This window comes from Cyphomyrmex costatus, unplaced genomic scaffold, assembly GCF_001594065.2.
Source record: "Cyphomyrmex costatus isolate MS0001 unplaced genomic scaffold, Ccosl1.0 scaffold474, whole genome shotgun sequence".
Classification (NCBI taxonomy): Eukaryota; Metazoa; Arthropoda; class Insecta; order Hymenoptera; family Formicidae; genus Cyphomyrmex; species Cyphomyrmex costatus.
Window position 1 is genome coordinate 1,537,466 of NW_017279009.1, and position 16,863 is coordinate 1,554,328.

The 16,863-nt window shown below is 36.2% G+C and overlaps 5 protein-coding genes across 6 annotated transcripts in view; 2 read left to right on the forward strand and 3 right to left on the reverse strand.

The window, feature by feature from the left end:
• Positions 1–1,144: 1,144 nt before the first annotated feature.
• LOC108777921 (Ribosomal protein S6 kinase) lies at positions 1,145–3,380 on the reverse strand. The gene is made up of 4 exons (XM_018544921.1): positions 3,340–3,380; positions 3,079–3,207; positions 2,958–2,998; positions 1,145–2,876 (listed from the first exon to the last, which is right to left on the reverse strand). Exons 2-4 carry the CDS (start codon positions 3,163–3,165, stop codon positions 1,568–1,570), a joined length of 1,437 nt encoding a protein of 478 aa, XP_018400423.1. The 5' UTR covers positions 3,166–3,207; positions 3,340–3,380; the 3' UTR covers positions 1,145–1,567.
• Positions 3,381–4,391: 1,011 nt separating this feature from the next.
• Dus1 (Dihydrouridine synthase 1) lies at positions 4,392–11,011 on the forward strand. Its single transcript, XM_018545171.1, has 9 exons — positions 4,392–4,553; positions 8,609–8,875; positions 9,209–9,368; positions 9,454–9,649; positions 9,774–10,022; positions 10,120–10,265; positions 10,338–10,417; positions 10,507–10,665; positions 10,814–11,011. The coding sequence occupies exons 2-9, from the start codon at positions 8,612–8,614 to the stop codon at positions 10,970–10,972; spliced, it is 1,413 nt and encodes a 470-aa protein (XP_018400673.1). The 5' UTR covers positions 4,392–4,553; positions 8,609–8,611; the 3' UTR covers positions 10,973–11,011.
• Positions 4,859–7,795, forward strand: LOC108778074 (uncharacterized). The gene has a single exon (XM_018545170.1). The coding sequence runs from the start codon at positions 5,863–5,865 to the stop codon at positions 7,786–7,788; it is 1,926 nt and encodes a 641-aa protein (XP_018400672.1). The 5' UTR covers positions 4,859–5,862; the 3' UTR covers positions 7,789–7,795.
• A 170-nt stretch (positions 11,012–11,181) lies between the features above and the next one.
• Positions 11,182–13,463, reverse strand: Cox10 (Cytochrome c oxidase assembly factor 10). 2 transcript variants are annotated; one of them, XM_018545057.1, is made up of 7 exons: positions 13,443–13,463; positions 13,211–13,322; positions 12,877–13,120; positions 12,505–12,700; positions 12,236–12,411; positions 11,858–12,175; positions 11,182–11,486 (listed from the first exon to the last, which is right to left on the reverse strand). In XM_018545057.1, the coding sequence occupies exons 2-7, from the start codon at positions 13,286–13,288 to the stop codon at positions 11,263–11,265; spliced, it is 1,236 nt and encodes a 411-aa protein (XP_018400559.1). In that variant the 5' UTR covers positions 13,289–13,322; positions 13,443–13,463; the 3' UTR covers positions 11,182–11,262. The 2 variants fall into 2 exon arrangements, with proteins under 2 accessions (XP_018400559.1, XP_018400560.1); XM_018545058.1 differs by lacking the exon at positions 13,443–13,463 and having other exon boundaries at positions 12,877–13,140; positions 13,211–13,224.
• Positions 13,464–14,787: 1,324 nt separating this feature from the next.
• LOC108778003 (G-protein coupled receptor Mth2) overlaps positions 14,788–16,863 on the reverse strand; it is a 3,788-nt gene continuing 1,712 nt past the window's right edge. The window contains exons 3-5 of the mRNA XM_018545049.1: positions 16,529–16,710; positions 16,203–16,368; positions 14,788–15,268 (exon numbers count right to left, since the gene is read on the reverse strand). Of these exons, the coding sequence (XP_018400551.1) occupies positions 14,947–15,268; positions 16,203–16,368; positions 16,529–16,710 (670 nt within the window). The 3' untranslated portion in view covers positions 14,788–14,946. The remainder of the gene's footprint in view (positions 15,269–16,202; positions 16,369–16,528; positions 16,711–16,863) is intronic.

The following is a 16,863-nucleotide window of genomic DNA, read 5'->3' on the forward strand; positions in this document are numbered from 1 at the left end:
ACACACATATATGCATATATATATATATATATATATACAGAGCTAGGCATGTATTTGAAAAACAACTGTATTTTGTATATCAGTAGAGCATGTTTTTTAGAGAAAATATTTTGCATTTTGTATTTCAAATACTAAGATTGACAATCAATCTTATTATATGAATTATAAAATACAAAAAATTTTCAATTTTTTTCAATTTTAATACAAAATATGTAATACTTTCTTATGTGATCCATTGAAACACAAGATACACTTGTATTGCAAATATTGTGTTTTAAATAAAAGTATTTCAAATACAGGGTCAGCCCTGTACATATTTATATCTATGTATGTATAGATAGTTAAAAAGAGAATATACTTATTATATTATTGAAACACTTCGCATATTTTTATACTAAAGTGCATCATACTATTGCGCTAAATAGAACCATTAAAACTGGTTTCATTCTCTCTGTGTATGCGTGTGTGTGTGTGTGTGTGTGTTTGTGTGTGAGAGCGCGCGCACGCGCGTGCGCATGACAGAATAGAAAAATTTCGTTTTTTCTTTCAGATTCTATCGGGCAGATTTTTTGCACATATAATTAAATAAACTATGCAGCCAATAGAATCAATTGTCTAATACTATTGATAGAACTAGACAATCGTGGATCTACTCACTTTTACTCACATTTCTTGATGTTCCATCTCATATAAGTGCGAATCATCGTCGTAATATCCAGAATAATATCCGGAATGTATAATTATTTTTATAAGTCTGCATTAAAATAGAACATGTCTCTTACATACATATGTATACAATATTTGATATTACTATTGCATGGAAAATGAAATTCTCTGATAGTTTAGAAAGTAATTTCAATCCGCACATATTCACTCGAAATGGACAGTGACTTGAAATACTGGTTGCAATCTTCTAAAGTACTAAAAAGAAAAAAATATTACAGAAAAGATTGCTACGATTTAAAAATAAAAGATTGAATCGCATAAATTATGAAAGGAAAGGAGAGAAAAAAAATTTCTTTTTGTAGCATTCTCTCTCAAGCGTCCATTAATTTACAGTCAAATGAATCAATGTGTATTGTTCGAAATAGTTTAATGCTAATCAATTACTTTACAATCAGCGATATGATTGTGATATCTGTATTACTATTGTGATATAATCTTTAGATTTGTGTGAACTGCATTCAGCTCATAAATATTTTGTAAAGTATGTACTTGCTTTCAATTATCCGCACGTATTTACATAGCAAAAAGACATACACTATTCGCTATCTCGCATTGCGAACAAATGTTTGCTTGTCTTTTGAAATTGCTAAAGGTTTAAGAAGAGGTTTAAGTTGCACACACAGGTGCAGGCAATATCGCGATATCAAGGAGACTGATCACAAACTCACTGTGCTTATAGCTTTTTGCTATACATAATATATTAAATTTGCTAGATATAACTCTGTTTGTCGTCGCACATGAATGTGAGAAGAAACGATACAAACAGATTTATAGGCTACGTTCCTTTCGTCCCCTAATTTGCATTAAGAAGCTAGTAGTTTACGCGCAATGGATCGCGGCACTATAAACGGTTTGATAACTGACCGAGATCAACCATTTCAGTATCCTCTACGCTGTTGGGTCCCATCATATGTTGCCTATGTTGTTGTTGTTGTTGGAGATCTAACGATGGGCGCAAATGAACATCCATCGTTCTAGGCGAGGAGAAACCATGCAGGCTCGCTGCCGCGCCAAAACCCGTATTGTTTAATAGTCCTCTACGCGGGCTTCTAGCATTGACAACTCTTGGCTGCACATACATCTCCTCCAGGACGCTCGGCGCCACATACGTGAAACCCTGAAATATCATGTTTGCAGATTCACTGAGAGTACTCTCAACCGGTGAATCAACTGGCACAGTCGCTGTAAATTGTTCGTCGAATTGCGACGTGTCGTCGGCACTCTTTAGGGATGGCTTGAACGGTGGATCCAACTTCCGAGCGATCACGTCTTGCCAATTAATGTGCTTGAAAAAATTGTGATTTTTAATTTGTTCCGCGTCTTCTGGACCTGAGCCCAATCTTTGGACAACTTGTCTCTTTAAGAGTTTTCGGATGAGATCTCGGGCATCTGCCGTCAGATACTGTGGAAGACTCAGTTTTCCGCGTAAGATCTTTTCAATAGTTTTTCTTCGATCATCACCGGTGAACGGTGGCATTCCTGTAAGCATGTCAAACATCAAAGCACCTAAACTCCACCAATCTACAGCTTTGCCATGACCGCTCCTAGTTAGAATCTCTGGAGCCATATACTCTATCGTTCCGCAAAAGGTGTGTGTCACTGTGCCCTCTTGTATGTGTTCTTTGCAAAGGCCAAAATCTGTCAATTTGACATGACCCTCTGCATCCAGCAAGATATTCTCTGGCTTCAAGTCTCTATATATTATTCCCTGATTGTGAAGATGTTGCAGGGCTAGTATAATTTCCGACAAATAAAAGCAAGCTGTATCTTCTAAGAAGATACCCTCACGATCGAGATACGTGAAAAGCTCTCCACCGCATAGATACTCCAAGATAAGATATAATTTACCACCAGTTTGGAAGGCATACATGAGATTTACAATAAATGGATGTTTAACAGCTTCTAAAATATTCCTCTCGGCCTTGGTATGTGCGGTATCTTTCTGATTTCGTATAATGGATGCTTTGCGCAGTACTTTCATAGCAAAAATGCTACCCTTATCCTTCCCAGTAACTTTTCTGACCTGGAAGACCTTTCCATAGCCACCCTCTCCTAGAATCTTACACAATTCAAAATCTTGCGGACCAGCCTTCTCTTGACCAGGATTGACATTTTGTTCAGACAATTGCACCCTCTCCAAATTGTCGGATCTAAAATGTAAGTCAATATTTCTATTCTTTAATAATGATCAATAGCAAAAAGAGAATTTAGTTCAGGAATGAAATGCTTACTCTAATATAGCGCTTACAGTTGCGGCATGATTATACTCTTCCTAAGAACAAAGAAGAGATCAAATTAAACAATGTTGCTGTTGATTTACAACATATATCTCATCAGACAAATACACTCTACCTCTCTATTGTCAATCACATCGTCATCTGACTCATCCTGGTTTGCAGCATCTCCGTCATGCAACTCAATATCGAATACTCCCGCCATCCTAGGTAGGTCAAATTGACATTCAAGAAGATTCCAAATTAACTAAGAAGAGCAAATTCAGGTTTTTCAATGTATTGAACTCTCGAAGCTGGGAAGAAAATTCGAGTGACATAAGAGCATGTCCTGGACATGTAGAAACGTGAAAATCGCCAAACGCATTTCACGAGGACTTACCTCCAACTAATCTGACGTAACGATAAATTGATCGTATTTACTTAAAATGATTTTTAAAACGATCGCACACAAAGCTAAAAAATACTCGCCGCCAGATTTTAACGGCGATACACGAGTCTACATATGTAATCGCAAATACACGCATGAAAGCATGAACCACGGAGTGACCTGTATTACCTATATACGAGATTGATATCAAGAATCTAATGCCGTTTTCAGCCCTCCTAAAAGATAGAGCGAATAACGTCAACCAATAGCAAAGCATTCTCCAAGTCGATGCAAACCCGATCGGGCCGAAAATGCTACAAGATATTTCATTCCCGAGAATGCGTAGTCTTCTAGAAAATGGCGACTGCTTATTGACCAATCAAAACGTTGTCCGAATTGTGAAAAGGTACAAGACATTTTGCTTAACTTTGCGGCAAGCATTTGATTGGTTAGTTGAAAATAAGCGTCGAATACTGCATGAAAAGTTATTGGTCCGTATTCAGAACGCGTTTTTAGTATGGATGAGTTTAAGACGGAAAAGCAACGATTGAACGTAATTGGTTATTACTTATAGATCCAACCAATCTCATTAATAAAAGCGCGCTTATGGGTGCGGTCCACTTTGCGCCACAATGCTTCGAAATTTTTGACTGACCAATCGGAAGAAAGAATTGTATTAATTAATCAATCAAAAAATTGGCGATGCAAAGATTTCTCTGTGGCGCTCCTAGTGACGGCCGGTAGAAGCTTCGCTAGTCAGACACATTGGCTAAACTTAAGTAAAATCAAAAAGAAATACTAGTACTTCTTTTTGATTTTACGGCAATTCGCGAAGCAATTTGCTAGCAAATTAAATTTTCTCCTACATTAAATTCTATCCAATCTAATTTCGTCTTATATATTTGCCTTCGACAAATTCTGATTGGCTATAACCAAATTGGCTACTGCGCATCTCTCAAGTTGTTTCACATGCTTGTAGCGGAGCAGACCACAGCGGACGACAAATGATCGTGTTTGATTAGGATGTCTTTTTTTTTTTATATTAAAGTTTAGTGTTTTCATGGTGAATCCAAAAGGACGTGATTGAGAATATTGAAAGAAAATCGAATGACGTATATAATGCAATATTAAACGATATTTAAAACTGACCGATTCGAGGGATATTAATAAATTCACGTGGGTACATTCATTCCATCTGCTGAACAGATTGAGCTACACAAAGTGAGGTTAGTAAGATTTTCTTTTATACTTACGTTAAATTTATTATTTATATAACCGCGTAGGTAGGATCATAGGTATTTTATTGGAATGTCGTACAAAATACTTTCTGACAATTATATCTGATAGTAATTGCGCCAATATTTTTTAACGCGTAAAATTTAGTTAGGTTAGGTTACACTTGAATTATCACTCGTGAAAAATAGCGTCTAATGATAAAACGCACGTCTTAATAGAGATCAGAATTATTATGCAAAAAAAATTGGGTGTAAACGTTTCGATTTGTGTTCATCGACTGATACATATCGTCGGTTTTCGCCTGTTAGGTGTATCCGGTGGAAGTTTCCCAGGAGCACGAGTGTGCGCGTGCTCGCATTGTTCCGTCGCATGCGTGCTGATGCGTGCGCGAGTTCTCAAATGTTCTCCAAGCGAAGTACCGGTTTCCGCGGCAACCGCGATTTATCGATTCGCTTAGGCGTCGCCGGCGAGTAGCCACTGCAGCTGTAGCAAGTTGTGCCCCGAGTTCCGCTCGCGGCCAGTTCGAGTAGTTCCCCTCCCAAGTAGTGTCACGAACGGCAAGTTCCTCGAGGCGATTCGTAAAATGACGAGGATCCGTTCGAGGTCGTTCACGAGTGTGTTGCGCGATGGAACGACGAAGAAAACGCGAGAAGAGGAAAAACTTGATCGAGGTCACGTCGTCAGAGGAAGAATAACGTTGTGTCGCGCGGAAACCTAATGACATATCGTGCTTTTCTAAATCGCGAAGACAGTCACTTATATATTTGAACTGTATAGATCGAACGCGGGTGTAAACTGGGAGTTTGTAGGTACAAAGCGAGGAAGGAATTGATATGCCTTTTCGGAGAATCGGTTGCGTGATGAGAGACTGTCATGTTTTTAAGATGATCATCAAAGTAAAGAAATGAAGCAAACGACAAGGAGGAAAAAGAGGGAGAAAGCGAAACAAGAATCTTCGTACTGGAAGAGTCAAGCTTTAAAAAAAAAAAGAAGAAATATATAAAATACATGAGAGAGTCCCGGCAGATATTAATCTTAAAAGTAAATATAGCTTAAATAAGTTTGGCTTAAAATCTTTCTTAAAATTACGCATTGGCAGTTAATGAAATAATATTTAATAGGAAAAATTGAATAACAGGCATTGAAGAGAGATGTATAGTATAATACAGCGGTAAGAGATAGGAGACGAAGAGAATTGAAGGAAAAGGACGATGCATCGAACATCGGTCGAAAGCGCGCTGGAAACGTAAACGAAATAATAGTCAAGAAAGAACCGGGAACAGTCAAGATATACCGGGAATGCTAAACGAGAGCTATGCAAATAATGCGATTGTCCGATGCTGTTCCTCGCAGGACACGCTGGACGTGCCACCGGAGCACAGGAAATTCCGGCGCATTCACGGGCTGCAGCTGCCGCTACACCCTCAGCAGATTGTCGGTTGGGTGCTGCTGATTGTCGTGTTCATCGGCACTTTCACCGTGCTGCTGACGACGCCGCCGTTGTTGCCCGATCTGCGCTTCATCCTCTCGTTACTGTTCGCTGCGTTGTTCCTGCTGCACGTGTCGACTCATTTGACGGTGTTGCTGCTAGATCCGGCCGATTCCGAGATCCGCGCTCGACCAGCTCGCGTGATCGTACCGGAATTCGATCGAACGAAGCATCGGCACGTCATCGAGAACAGCCGATGTCATCTTTGTAACATAACGACGCGTGGTCAGCGGACCAAGCACTGCTCTATTTGCAACAAGTGCGTGCCGCATTTCGACCATCACTGCAAGTGGTTGAACAATTGCATCGGCGGCCGTAATTATCTGGCGTTCCTGGTGTGCCTGTCGTCGACGCTCGTCGCCGCGCTCGCGGTCACCGCGCTCGCCCTCGGCGAACTGGTGCTCGTTAACACACCCTTCCTCGTCAACAACAGATCGTCTACATGGGACTATGGTGCAGGTAACACGAGCATGAACAACGCCACGGCGACCCCACCGTTGTTGCCGGTGCCCGGCACCGGCTCCCTCGTCCTCGTCACCGTCATTGGCGTTCTCTCGGCCATCGCCGCGGTGATGCTTATACACCTCTGCTTCTTTCACGGCTATATCGCCTGTCTCGGTCTCACCACGTACGAATACGTGCGCAACAAGCGGGAGAGAGACATCGCCATCACTACTACCGACTCTAGAACAACGTCCACCTCTGGCCTGTGTGGTATACCTTATTGCACCGCTGCCGATGGGGAGGATCATATGGACCGAATGGTACCTGGCGCGCGTAGTCTCTATTCTCGCTTCTGCGACAACGGTCCTGTACTCAAAACTAGTACGAGAATGATGACAACGGACGTGTACGTTTGCTCGACGCACGAGGGAACTCGGAGCGAGGAAGCAACGGCGAACGTTAAAGATATCGCCTCCAAGACGTTGCCTTCGATGAGAGGTGGCCGGAATTTTCGTCTTTGTTTCTCATACGATTTGCGCACCACCGAGACCTCCATTCAAGTCTCTTCCTCTCAAGCGACGGACGTGGAGTTGAGAAACCACAGTGATTCGCCGGATACCAAATCATCCTCCACACCTTCGCCGGTATCTTGTTGCTTCTCCATCATGAATCATCCCGATGGCAACAGGCACGATTCAGGAACCGGACGAAAACATCGCACCGGAGAACATAGGATCGAGCCCACGAAACGCTCCTGCGGAACGATGAGAAGAATACAGACTTTTCTGCAGTCTCGTCTGAGGAAAGGTTCGAGACAACGGTTGACTTCGTCGTCGGCGATCGCTCGTCATTGCGGCAACAAGATCATTCCGCAGGCAGGCAGTCCTCCGGACGTCGCACTTGCCTTAACCGAACGTCAAGATCGGAATGCTGTCGAACCGACGGAGTTGACAACTCCACCGGATTATCCACGTCCACCGACGAAGCTACCCGCCCTAGATTTTTCGCGCACCGTTCGCAAAATTAGAAAAGTACCTTCGAGTACCACTGATATTTCCGTCCTGGGGCAGATGCCACCTTCCGCGATATCTAAACGAAATCAAACTCACCTCCTCCGCACACGGCGGAGCGGGAGTTTTTCCAAGAAGAGACCGCATTTCAAGATCGGCTCGCATTTAACGCAGACCGCTCAACTGTCGCCCATACCGGAGTCCGAACTTTCAAAACCGGCTACACCGAGATCACCGTCGCGATCGGCTTCTATATTCGCCTTTCCACCATTACACGAGTAACGTTATCGGCACCGAGATGTTGTTTTTTTTTTATAGAAATTTAAAGCCCAATATCTTGACGTTCGACAAGAATCCTTCTCACAATCAAACATACTCGATATATGAGTCTGTTTTTTTTTTTTAATAATATTTAATATTATTATAATCAAACTTGTATAATATTTTGATAAAATACGTAAAATTTTAAATATTTTAATTTGGTGCAAACTCTATAGACAATGTCTTTGAAATAAAATTTGATTTCTTCTTGTGAAGAAATCAAATATATGATCAGACTCATATACCTATATGATGTGTCATCGTTTAAAGATAAAATAAATAATTAAATTTTTGTTCAATATCAATTCAAAATTCATTTAATGAAGCTTTTCATAATTTTTTATGACGAAAACATCCGAGAACATCCTGTAATTGCAATGTGTACCCAACCAATTATACTAATACAAATACTTTGTCTCGTAAGAAAGATTATTTGCAAAAAATATCAGCTACGATCAAATACGGTTAGCATAAATAAAAAAAATGTTTAATTTTATAGAAATTGGCCATTTTAACAATCGGCCAAACATAATACCAAGTAGTACGACGCGATTATAATAGTAGTTCCAAGACGTAGAAACGCCAGTTTGTACCGATATGGCACAATCAGTGTCACTTTAATGAATTTGTAATGCCTGCAAGTGACATTATTGCATCGTGACAAGTTTCCTCGAAAATTTCCTTACACCCTCTGGGGGAAAAAAGCTAAATGTATAACTTAGCTCCGAGCCTTGCGTAGTCGCAAATAATAGCATCGCTCACGCGACCTTCATACGCACAGATAATGTCCGACACTGTGGAGTCACCTGACAAAGAGGATGCTGTCTCGAGGAAGAGGACTAACGTTTGGGAAAGTTTAGGTTCACCACGTTACATAGTCGCGCCAATGGTGGATGCGAGCGAATTGGCATGGAGATTGCTCAGCAGGCGACATGGCGCCCAGCTCTGTTACACACCAATGCTACACTCTTCAGTGTTCTGTCGAGATCCCAAATACAGGCGAGAAGCTCTCGCCAGTACTAGCGAAGATCGTCCACTGATTGTACAGGTCTGCTTGACACAACTATAGGATTCCAATTTTATAGACTATAAGACTATTAGTCTCCGGCTAGTTACATGACGTTTTTCGGGATTATATACAAAGGAACATTTAACAAAAGAACAAAATTTGAAAGTGCAAAGGATACTTAGAATTTCTCAAAATCTCAAATATGTGACCAAACGTGTGACAGAAATAATGCGCTCAATCCAAGATTTAATAGATGTTTTAAATAATCTTTCACGAACATTTTCTTATAAGTAAATATTTTAAATGCGCAACAGAATGAAAGAGAGAAGAATATTTGACATTAAATTTGTGCAACAGTAATTCGTTTTCCAGTTTTGTGGCAGTGATCCAAATATATTATTGGAAGCTGCACGCTGGGCTGAACCATATTGTGACGCAATTGATATCAATATTGGTTGTCCTCAAGCAATTGCAAAGCGAGGACATTACGGAGCTTTCTTACAAGATGATTGGAATTTGTTAAAAAAAATCGGTATGCGTGTGTTTTACTTATAGACTTGAACAGATTTTAGATTTTAATAACGACATAACGTAATAAATCTCATATGTATGTATAGTGTCGACGTTAAAGAATGGATTACGCATACCTATCACTTGTAAATTACGGGTGTTCTCAGAAATCAGTCGTACCGTACAATATGCTTGTATGCTAGAGAATGCAGGTGCTAGTTTACTCACTGTCCACGGACGTACAAGAGAACAAAAGGGCCCATTAACTGGATTAGCATCTTGGAAGCACATTAAAGCAGTAAGGTAACTATTTGTACCTATTTTCCATTTTACTTGAAGCATTCATTATATAATCGATGATTACAGTCACACATCTCTGCATTTTGTGCTACTCGTTTTTAATAATTGATATGTTGTTTTATCTCAGAGAGGCCGTGAAAATTCCTGTGATCGCCAATGGCAACATACAATGTATGCAGGACATACAACGGTGCATTGAGGAAATTCAAGTGCAAGGTGTGATGTCAGCGGAAGGGAATCTTTATAATCCATATATATTTGAGTCTCGTTATCCAGCCTGTTGGGAACCTGCTTTAGAATATCTGGAACTTGTAGAGCAATATCCAGTACCAGCATCGTACATCCGTGGTCATTTATTCAAACTTTTCCATCATGTGTATGTATTGATTTTTCGATCATGTCGACTTATAAATAGCAAAACATAATTCCCAAACGTACGCTTATCGTACAGCATGCTTTTAACTAGAGAGTAGATTTTGTTTAGCAGAAAATCAAGAAGAAAGAGAAAACTTGGCCACTAACTCCACTTTAGAAGCTTTTAAAAGTGTCACGTATGCCTTGAGGGATCGTTATCTACCGTATCATGAAGGACATTTGATATGGCAGACAGGAAAGACAGGTAATAACTTGACATCTATAAATTATTTGCATTTGTTACATGTCCAAATTAAATGTTTTTTGATATTTTTAGATTATAATTTAGAGTTGCCACCGTGGTTGTGTCAACCTTACGTACGAGAACCACCCCAAGAGTACACACAAAAATTACAGGTAGCTGAGTCAAGTATGATTAATTGCGTTTATTATTGATCTGTGACATTATAATTAAAGAAACGTTCTTTCAAAATGATAATTTTTAGGAAGGTATATCTCGGAAACGTGAATACAGAGACGAGGAAGGAAACGAAATATCACGAAAACGTTCAAAAAAACTTAAGAGGATAGCGCGTAGACCAAATAGAGCAACTTCGATTTCCAAAAGAAATTCAGATCGGTGTCATGCTTGTCCAAATCCTCTGGTTAGTTGGAATATTTTCAAAATATGAACCTCTTTTATTATCTGGTTCTTTAACAAATTACCAAAAAAAAAAAAAAAAGATAAAAATAAGAAAAATAGGAATACTTTGAAGAGAAAAAATTCTAAATTAGCGTTATTTTAAATTGTAGGGTTTTAAATGTGAATATAAATTATGTCGTCAATGCTGCAGAAACAAATGTTATATAGAAAATTTAGACTGTGCTGGTCACAGAAATCTAACTAAAACTAGAAGACAGATGGCAAAAGAATTCGAGGCAAAGCGCAAGGAAGTTGAAAATATAACATGACACTGTGTATTAAAATATTTTAAATAAAACTAGATGTATAAATGTATATAATATTTTAACTGTTTCTAAATTTTATTACTATTTTCTGTGAGGATACCTAGTATTATATTTATTTTTTACATTTATGCCAGACACTACAGATCCAGAATGTATCTACAGTTTATTTTACACAATATCATATTTTGAAAAGTTAATGAAGTAATGTAAAAGTCTTAAAGTCTTCTACATTAAATTTATGACGATATTGTAATAATTTGTACTATTACTGTGGCACGTCTAACTGAATAAAACTATACAGAAGAAGTAGCGATAGGTGCTGTAAATATAGTCAATAAATCATTCTTCTTTGTTGATTCGTTATGAGAAGATTCGACTTTATCTTCCTGTTTGTTTGCGTTGGCCCAATACTTTTTACTTGACAATATTAGCATCATCAACAGAGGTAGGTGAAGTAACGAAAATCGAAATAATTTTCTAGAATTTGCGCTATCCGATTGCTTATTAAATGTCCAAGCTAAAATTGTGGAAAGATAAAAACAAATTCTGAAACGTGCATAGATATATATACAAAATATCTAAAAAGATTAAGGTCAAATTTATACAGCATATTAAAATGTGAAAATCGTGTTTTGAGCAGTAATTTATCCAAAGAGCTATAAAGCCATATAAGAAGTTTTACTAATTAAATATTAACTTCTTTATAACTTTCAAAAATATAATAGATTTAATTAGATAAACTATTTCTCTTTTTACTCTTCTTTTAATACACTGTAAAAATTTGGTTTTAATTTTTAAATATAATTGTATATGTAAATTACATACACCATACATAAATTTTATATAATTAAAAATATATGTATGTATATATAACAAAAGATATTTTACCTAGATATAGAAAAAATGCATTGAGTGGCGTCGAAGCCAGTGCAAACCACCAATAGGTTACATCCAATGCAGGAGCTAAATAACATAGAGTCATTAAAATTACTGTATATCTCACAGTTGTCCTACGACACAAATCTGGATTCACAACAGCCATCATACGATAGCCAGCTCGTGAATAATCTGGTCTCAAGTTCCATGAAAGAGCATTGAAGTGTGGAAATTGCCATGCATATAAAATACCAGGCAAGATCCAAGCACCTGGAGTCAGTATATTGCCACAACAACCTGTCCAACCCATAAGAGGGGGAATAGCTCCTACTGCAAAAGAATTATAATGCAAAAGTTATGTTACGATACACATGAATGATATATACTCACCAACAGAGCCAATCCACGTATTGGCAATACTAATGCGTTTCATGGGAGTATATACAAGCGTATATAAAATAAGATTGCTAGCACCTAGCATTGCCGTGATACCATTAACTTCATGGTAAAGTATGGACAATCCAATAATACCAGATACTGCTGCAAATGCTATTGCATGAACAGGCCTGATGTATATGTATATATACAATTATCATTATATGTAATATCAAGTCACATAAATCTAATTATATCGAAATAAAAAAGTTTTTTAAACTCACGTTAAATGACCACGTACTAATATCCGATTTTTTGTTCGTGACATCTGTGCATCAAAAGGAACTTCAAAAAACTGATTAATTGTATTTGCAGTAGCAGAGACTAAGCCTGTGCCTAAAGAACACATTGCAAATGTATAAAGGTCAAATGGTGCAGGAGCTAGAGCATATCCAGCCATAGTTGTTGCTACAACAAGAGCTGTATAAAAAAAATTTTTCAGTTTAGTAAATTAAATATATTAAAGTGCTTATGAATCAGTTCGCAATGTATCAAATGTTTTAATTAAGCAATTTGTTTTTCATAAATATAATTAACTATAGTTTAATTAATTAGTCTAATGTATTTGTGTTTGTATAAAAAACTAATATACTTACATGTCAATTTAATCTTTGATAATTTGAGATAATACTTGTGAAGCTTAGTATAATCAGTTATTAAAGGTGTCCATTCTGACTTTTCTATTTTACATGATTCTTTTTCAGTTCTATATGCAACATTTTTCTCAGGTAAAGAAACTAGAGTAGTAAGACCAATTCGTTTGTGACTACCTTTCACAGTTTGTGTTTGTTCTTCCATACTTCCAGTTTTTGTTGACTTTTGTCTTGGAAAACCGGAGCACTGGAATTAAAGTTTCATTTCTTTTTTCTTCTTATGAAAATACACTCCTACAGAGCAGTATATGAGCAAATTTTATCAATGCTTACGAACCATGATTACAGAAAATTTTGGCACAAAACTGCATGACACGTGCCGACAGTTTCTTAATTGACGAATAATAAATAACATGATTAATTTTAATTAATTGCTTATTTCCTTCGACCTAGATGCAAAATAAAACTTATAATACAGGAAAATAACCTAACCTAGGCGTAACTGGTTATAATAAATGTAAACAGGGAAATATTCCGCAAATTTTCAGATAATATAATTTCGTACTCACAAACATTTTCATGTGCTAACATGATTCTTATCATTAGCACATGTTTATTATTACATAATTGTAACAATAAAAACTTTCAATATTGCTGAAGAGACAATTGTGTAGTGTTAAGCTGACTTTTCATGCGCAGCAGCATGAAATGTCATGTGATTCATATGGTTCTGCGCAGACATGGCGCGGTCCGCGGACACTGAAATCTATCTAAACATTTGCACCGCGACAGTTTGAAAGCAACAGCTCGAGAGATCAAAATGAGTATGTGTCAATTAAAAATTTGTAAAAATGATCATCGAAAAAAAAAAAGTTGAATTAAAAATCTTTTTTTAACTTCTCCCTACAGAAAATGGGTAAAATTTAAAATGGAAAGAACTTACGGAAAAGGAAATGTCGATATTGAAAATGGTAAGTGCAAAATTAATACATCCTTGTTTACACGCAGACTCATACAATGAGAATTGTTAATGGAACAAGATTATACTATACATTTGTAAATAATTAATAACATTTCATATATAACATTACATGAGATTACAACAAATATTATATCAAGTTACGAGATCACATTTTATTTTTTAAAATTATACTTTTTTTCTGAATGTATTTTATGAATAAGGTATAGGTTTTTAAATAAAACATTTGTTGAAAATAATTGCGTTCCAAGTTTGATATATGCACGTAGTAAATAGTTAAATTTCATTAGCATGCGCGAACAGCGAATTGCGAATATTCCGAATTGTTTTTTGTTCTTTTCTTTTTCCCGCGATCTCCGGTGAGCTCACAGGTGAGAATTGTTTTGCATTTATATTTTTACAGATAAGTTGCGCTGTACACAAAGGTTGGTGTATGCGATTGATTAATTGATTGTTTTTATAAGATACGCACTTTATTATTATTACTTAGATTGAATAACTTATATTATTCATGTCAACTTGTTTTAACTAAAAGCATAACTGTGTATAAAACTGCCCATGCGATAGTTTGTATTGAATCTGTAATTACTAATTATACTATTTGTATGTTTGATTATATGGTAGTAATTATTTGTGTAGTTTGGAAAATACTGCAATTAATAAGTATAAACACGCACTGCGAAAATAGAGTCAGTCACTTCAATTTCTTTAACAAAATTTAAAAAATATTACATGTCAGTTGAAAATTATATTTCATATTTAGTATATTTTTACTTATTATATCATATTTCATTATTTTCACCCTTAAAAAATGCAAGACTATTCATAATTATGTCCTTAATAATTTGAGGTAAAATTTGAAACAGACTATCCTAAAACGGTATATGATATTCTTGCTGGATCCTATAAGTATCTTGCCATCATATTGGCTGTGATGTTGGCACTGTCAGCACAGCAGCTGTGCGGTGGCAAGATTCTTATCCAGCTAGTAATTCAACGGACAAACAAGGATCGTGTGTTTTATTTTGAACGGTTGGTTACCTTAATGTATATTATAAATAAGACTAATTGAACTTTGCGAAATGTGATAGTTGTTAATTAGAGGGACCGATTTGTTGCATGGGGATTGTTCCCGATCCAGTCGTAGTAGTGGATGTAGTATTCGAAGTTACGCTATCGCTCAATGGAATCTTAAATGGACCACAACTCTGCCCGCCAAATCGTTTTAGTAGCATTTGCTTGACCTTCTTTCTACACACAAATATAATGAAAATGATGAGACCTTGCAAGCTATTTATCATATCGGCGGGATACCAGAGCCATATAGGCACAATTTCAGAACCAGTCAACCAAGCTATTATCTCCAAAACCCAACTTATTCCCATCACTATAAACAGCTTCAAGTACATATTAAACCTGTGAGCAAATATAGTTTTGTATTGTTTGTAATTATAATGCACACACACATATATATAATATATATAATAAAATATCTCTTAAGGGTAATAAAAAGGTAATGAAAAAAATGTTTTTATTATTATTTTTACACTTTCTTAATGACAGTAGTAAACAATCTTATGAAAGAGCATTTTAAAAAACAGTAAGCTAAATTAAAAAAATTTATTCACAGAGAATTTCAAAATTTTTTTAAAGAAATACTTAATAAATGTAATATATTCAATATTATGTATAAATTATAGAGATGAATATAACTAATATGAAACTCTGAAAACAATTACATATAATTAATAAGACGCGCACGCGTGCATGTAAGTATAATCATTATTCTAATAATAATATTTTTGAAATAATATTATATTGATATAATTATTATATAAGAATGGAAAGTATCAGTGATCTATATATTATGCAGATATTATGTGTATATCCATTTATAAATAGCTTTGCATAAAGTTTGGTCTTATAGTTTTAATTTATTTTTAATGAAATATAATTGTTTTCATAGATTCTGATATGGCTAATAGTCTTTTTTAATTTATAACAATTTAAATATTATATTTCTTAAATATATTAAGAGAAATTTCGAAATTTTCTGTGATTAAAATTTAGCTTATTGGTTTTCACGATTGTTTAGCTTAATATGTTTATTATTATTAAGAATGTGTAAAAAGAATAGTAAACAACGTTTCTTTTAGTATCAGTGTACTACACATGATGCAGTTTTTCGTAAATGCGAGTACATTAAATATTAACTTTAATCGGTGGATAGTCTATTGGAATTGGCCAATCTGTTGTTAAGTGAAATGAGAAATGCGATTGGTCAATGGACTAATCGTCGATCAAAGTTAACCGAAGTTAATCGAAGTGGCCCTTAATTATATATATAAACCTCTGTTTATTTTCGTCGTGACGGTTGCTCTCCGAGTCTTTCAGCTGATTGGCTGTATGTATTTTTTGGTACAAAATCGTTAGTGTTGTGCAGATGAAAAAAAAGATGTTACTGATAATGGTAGCACCCATGGGTAGGTAAAAGTATAACGTTTTTGCTTCATTTTCTGAAACAAAAGAAAAGAAATTCTTTGTATTAACACGCACTAATAATATATGTGGATGTGTCCATTATTTAAATTAAAAGCTGTGTTGAAATTTAATCAACAGATTTTAATGAAATATATTAATTTTCCTCCAACGTTAATGATTGGTGGTATCACTTACCGCCGTACCAAAATCTTTTTACGCAAATTTCTGGTCGGATTAAATTTTCTGGTAGTCCAGGAACATAATCCATGATAGCACAGATAACGTTGAGAATGATGGTGATTCCCCATGCATAGGTCGAATATATTATACGTTTCTTTTTATCACGCTTTGCCCTAGATCGATGTGAACGGAGTTCTCTGCGTAAAATGCGATTTATGTTTAGTCAACAAATTATTATCTAATATGCATTTGAAAATGAAAATATCTCTCTATCTTTAAATTTAACGCTTTATGAAGTAATACTTAATCATAAAAAGTAACACACACACACGCATTGGTATATATATATA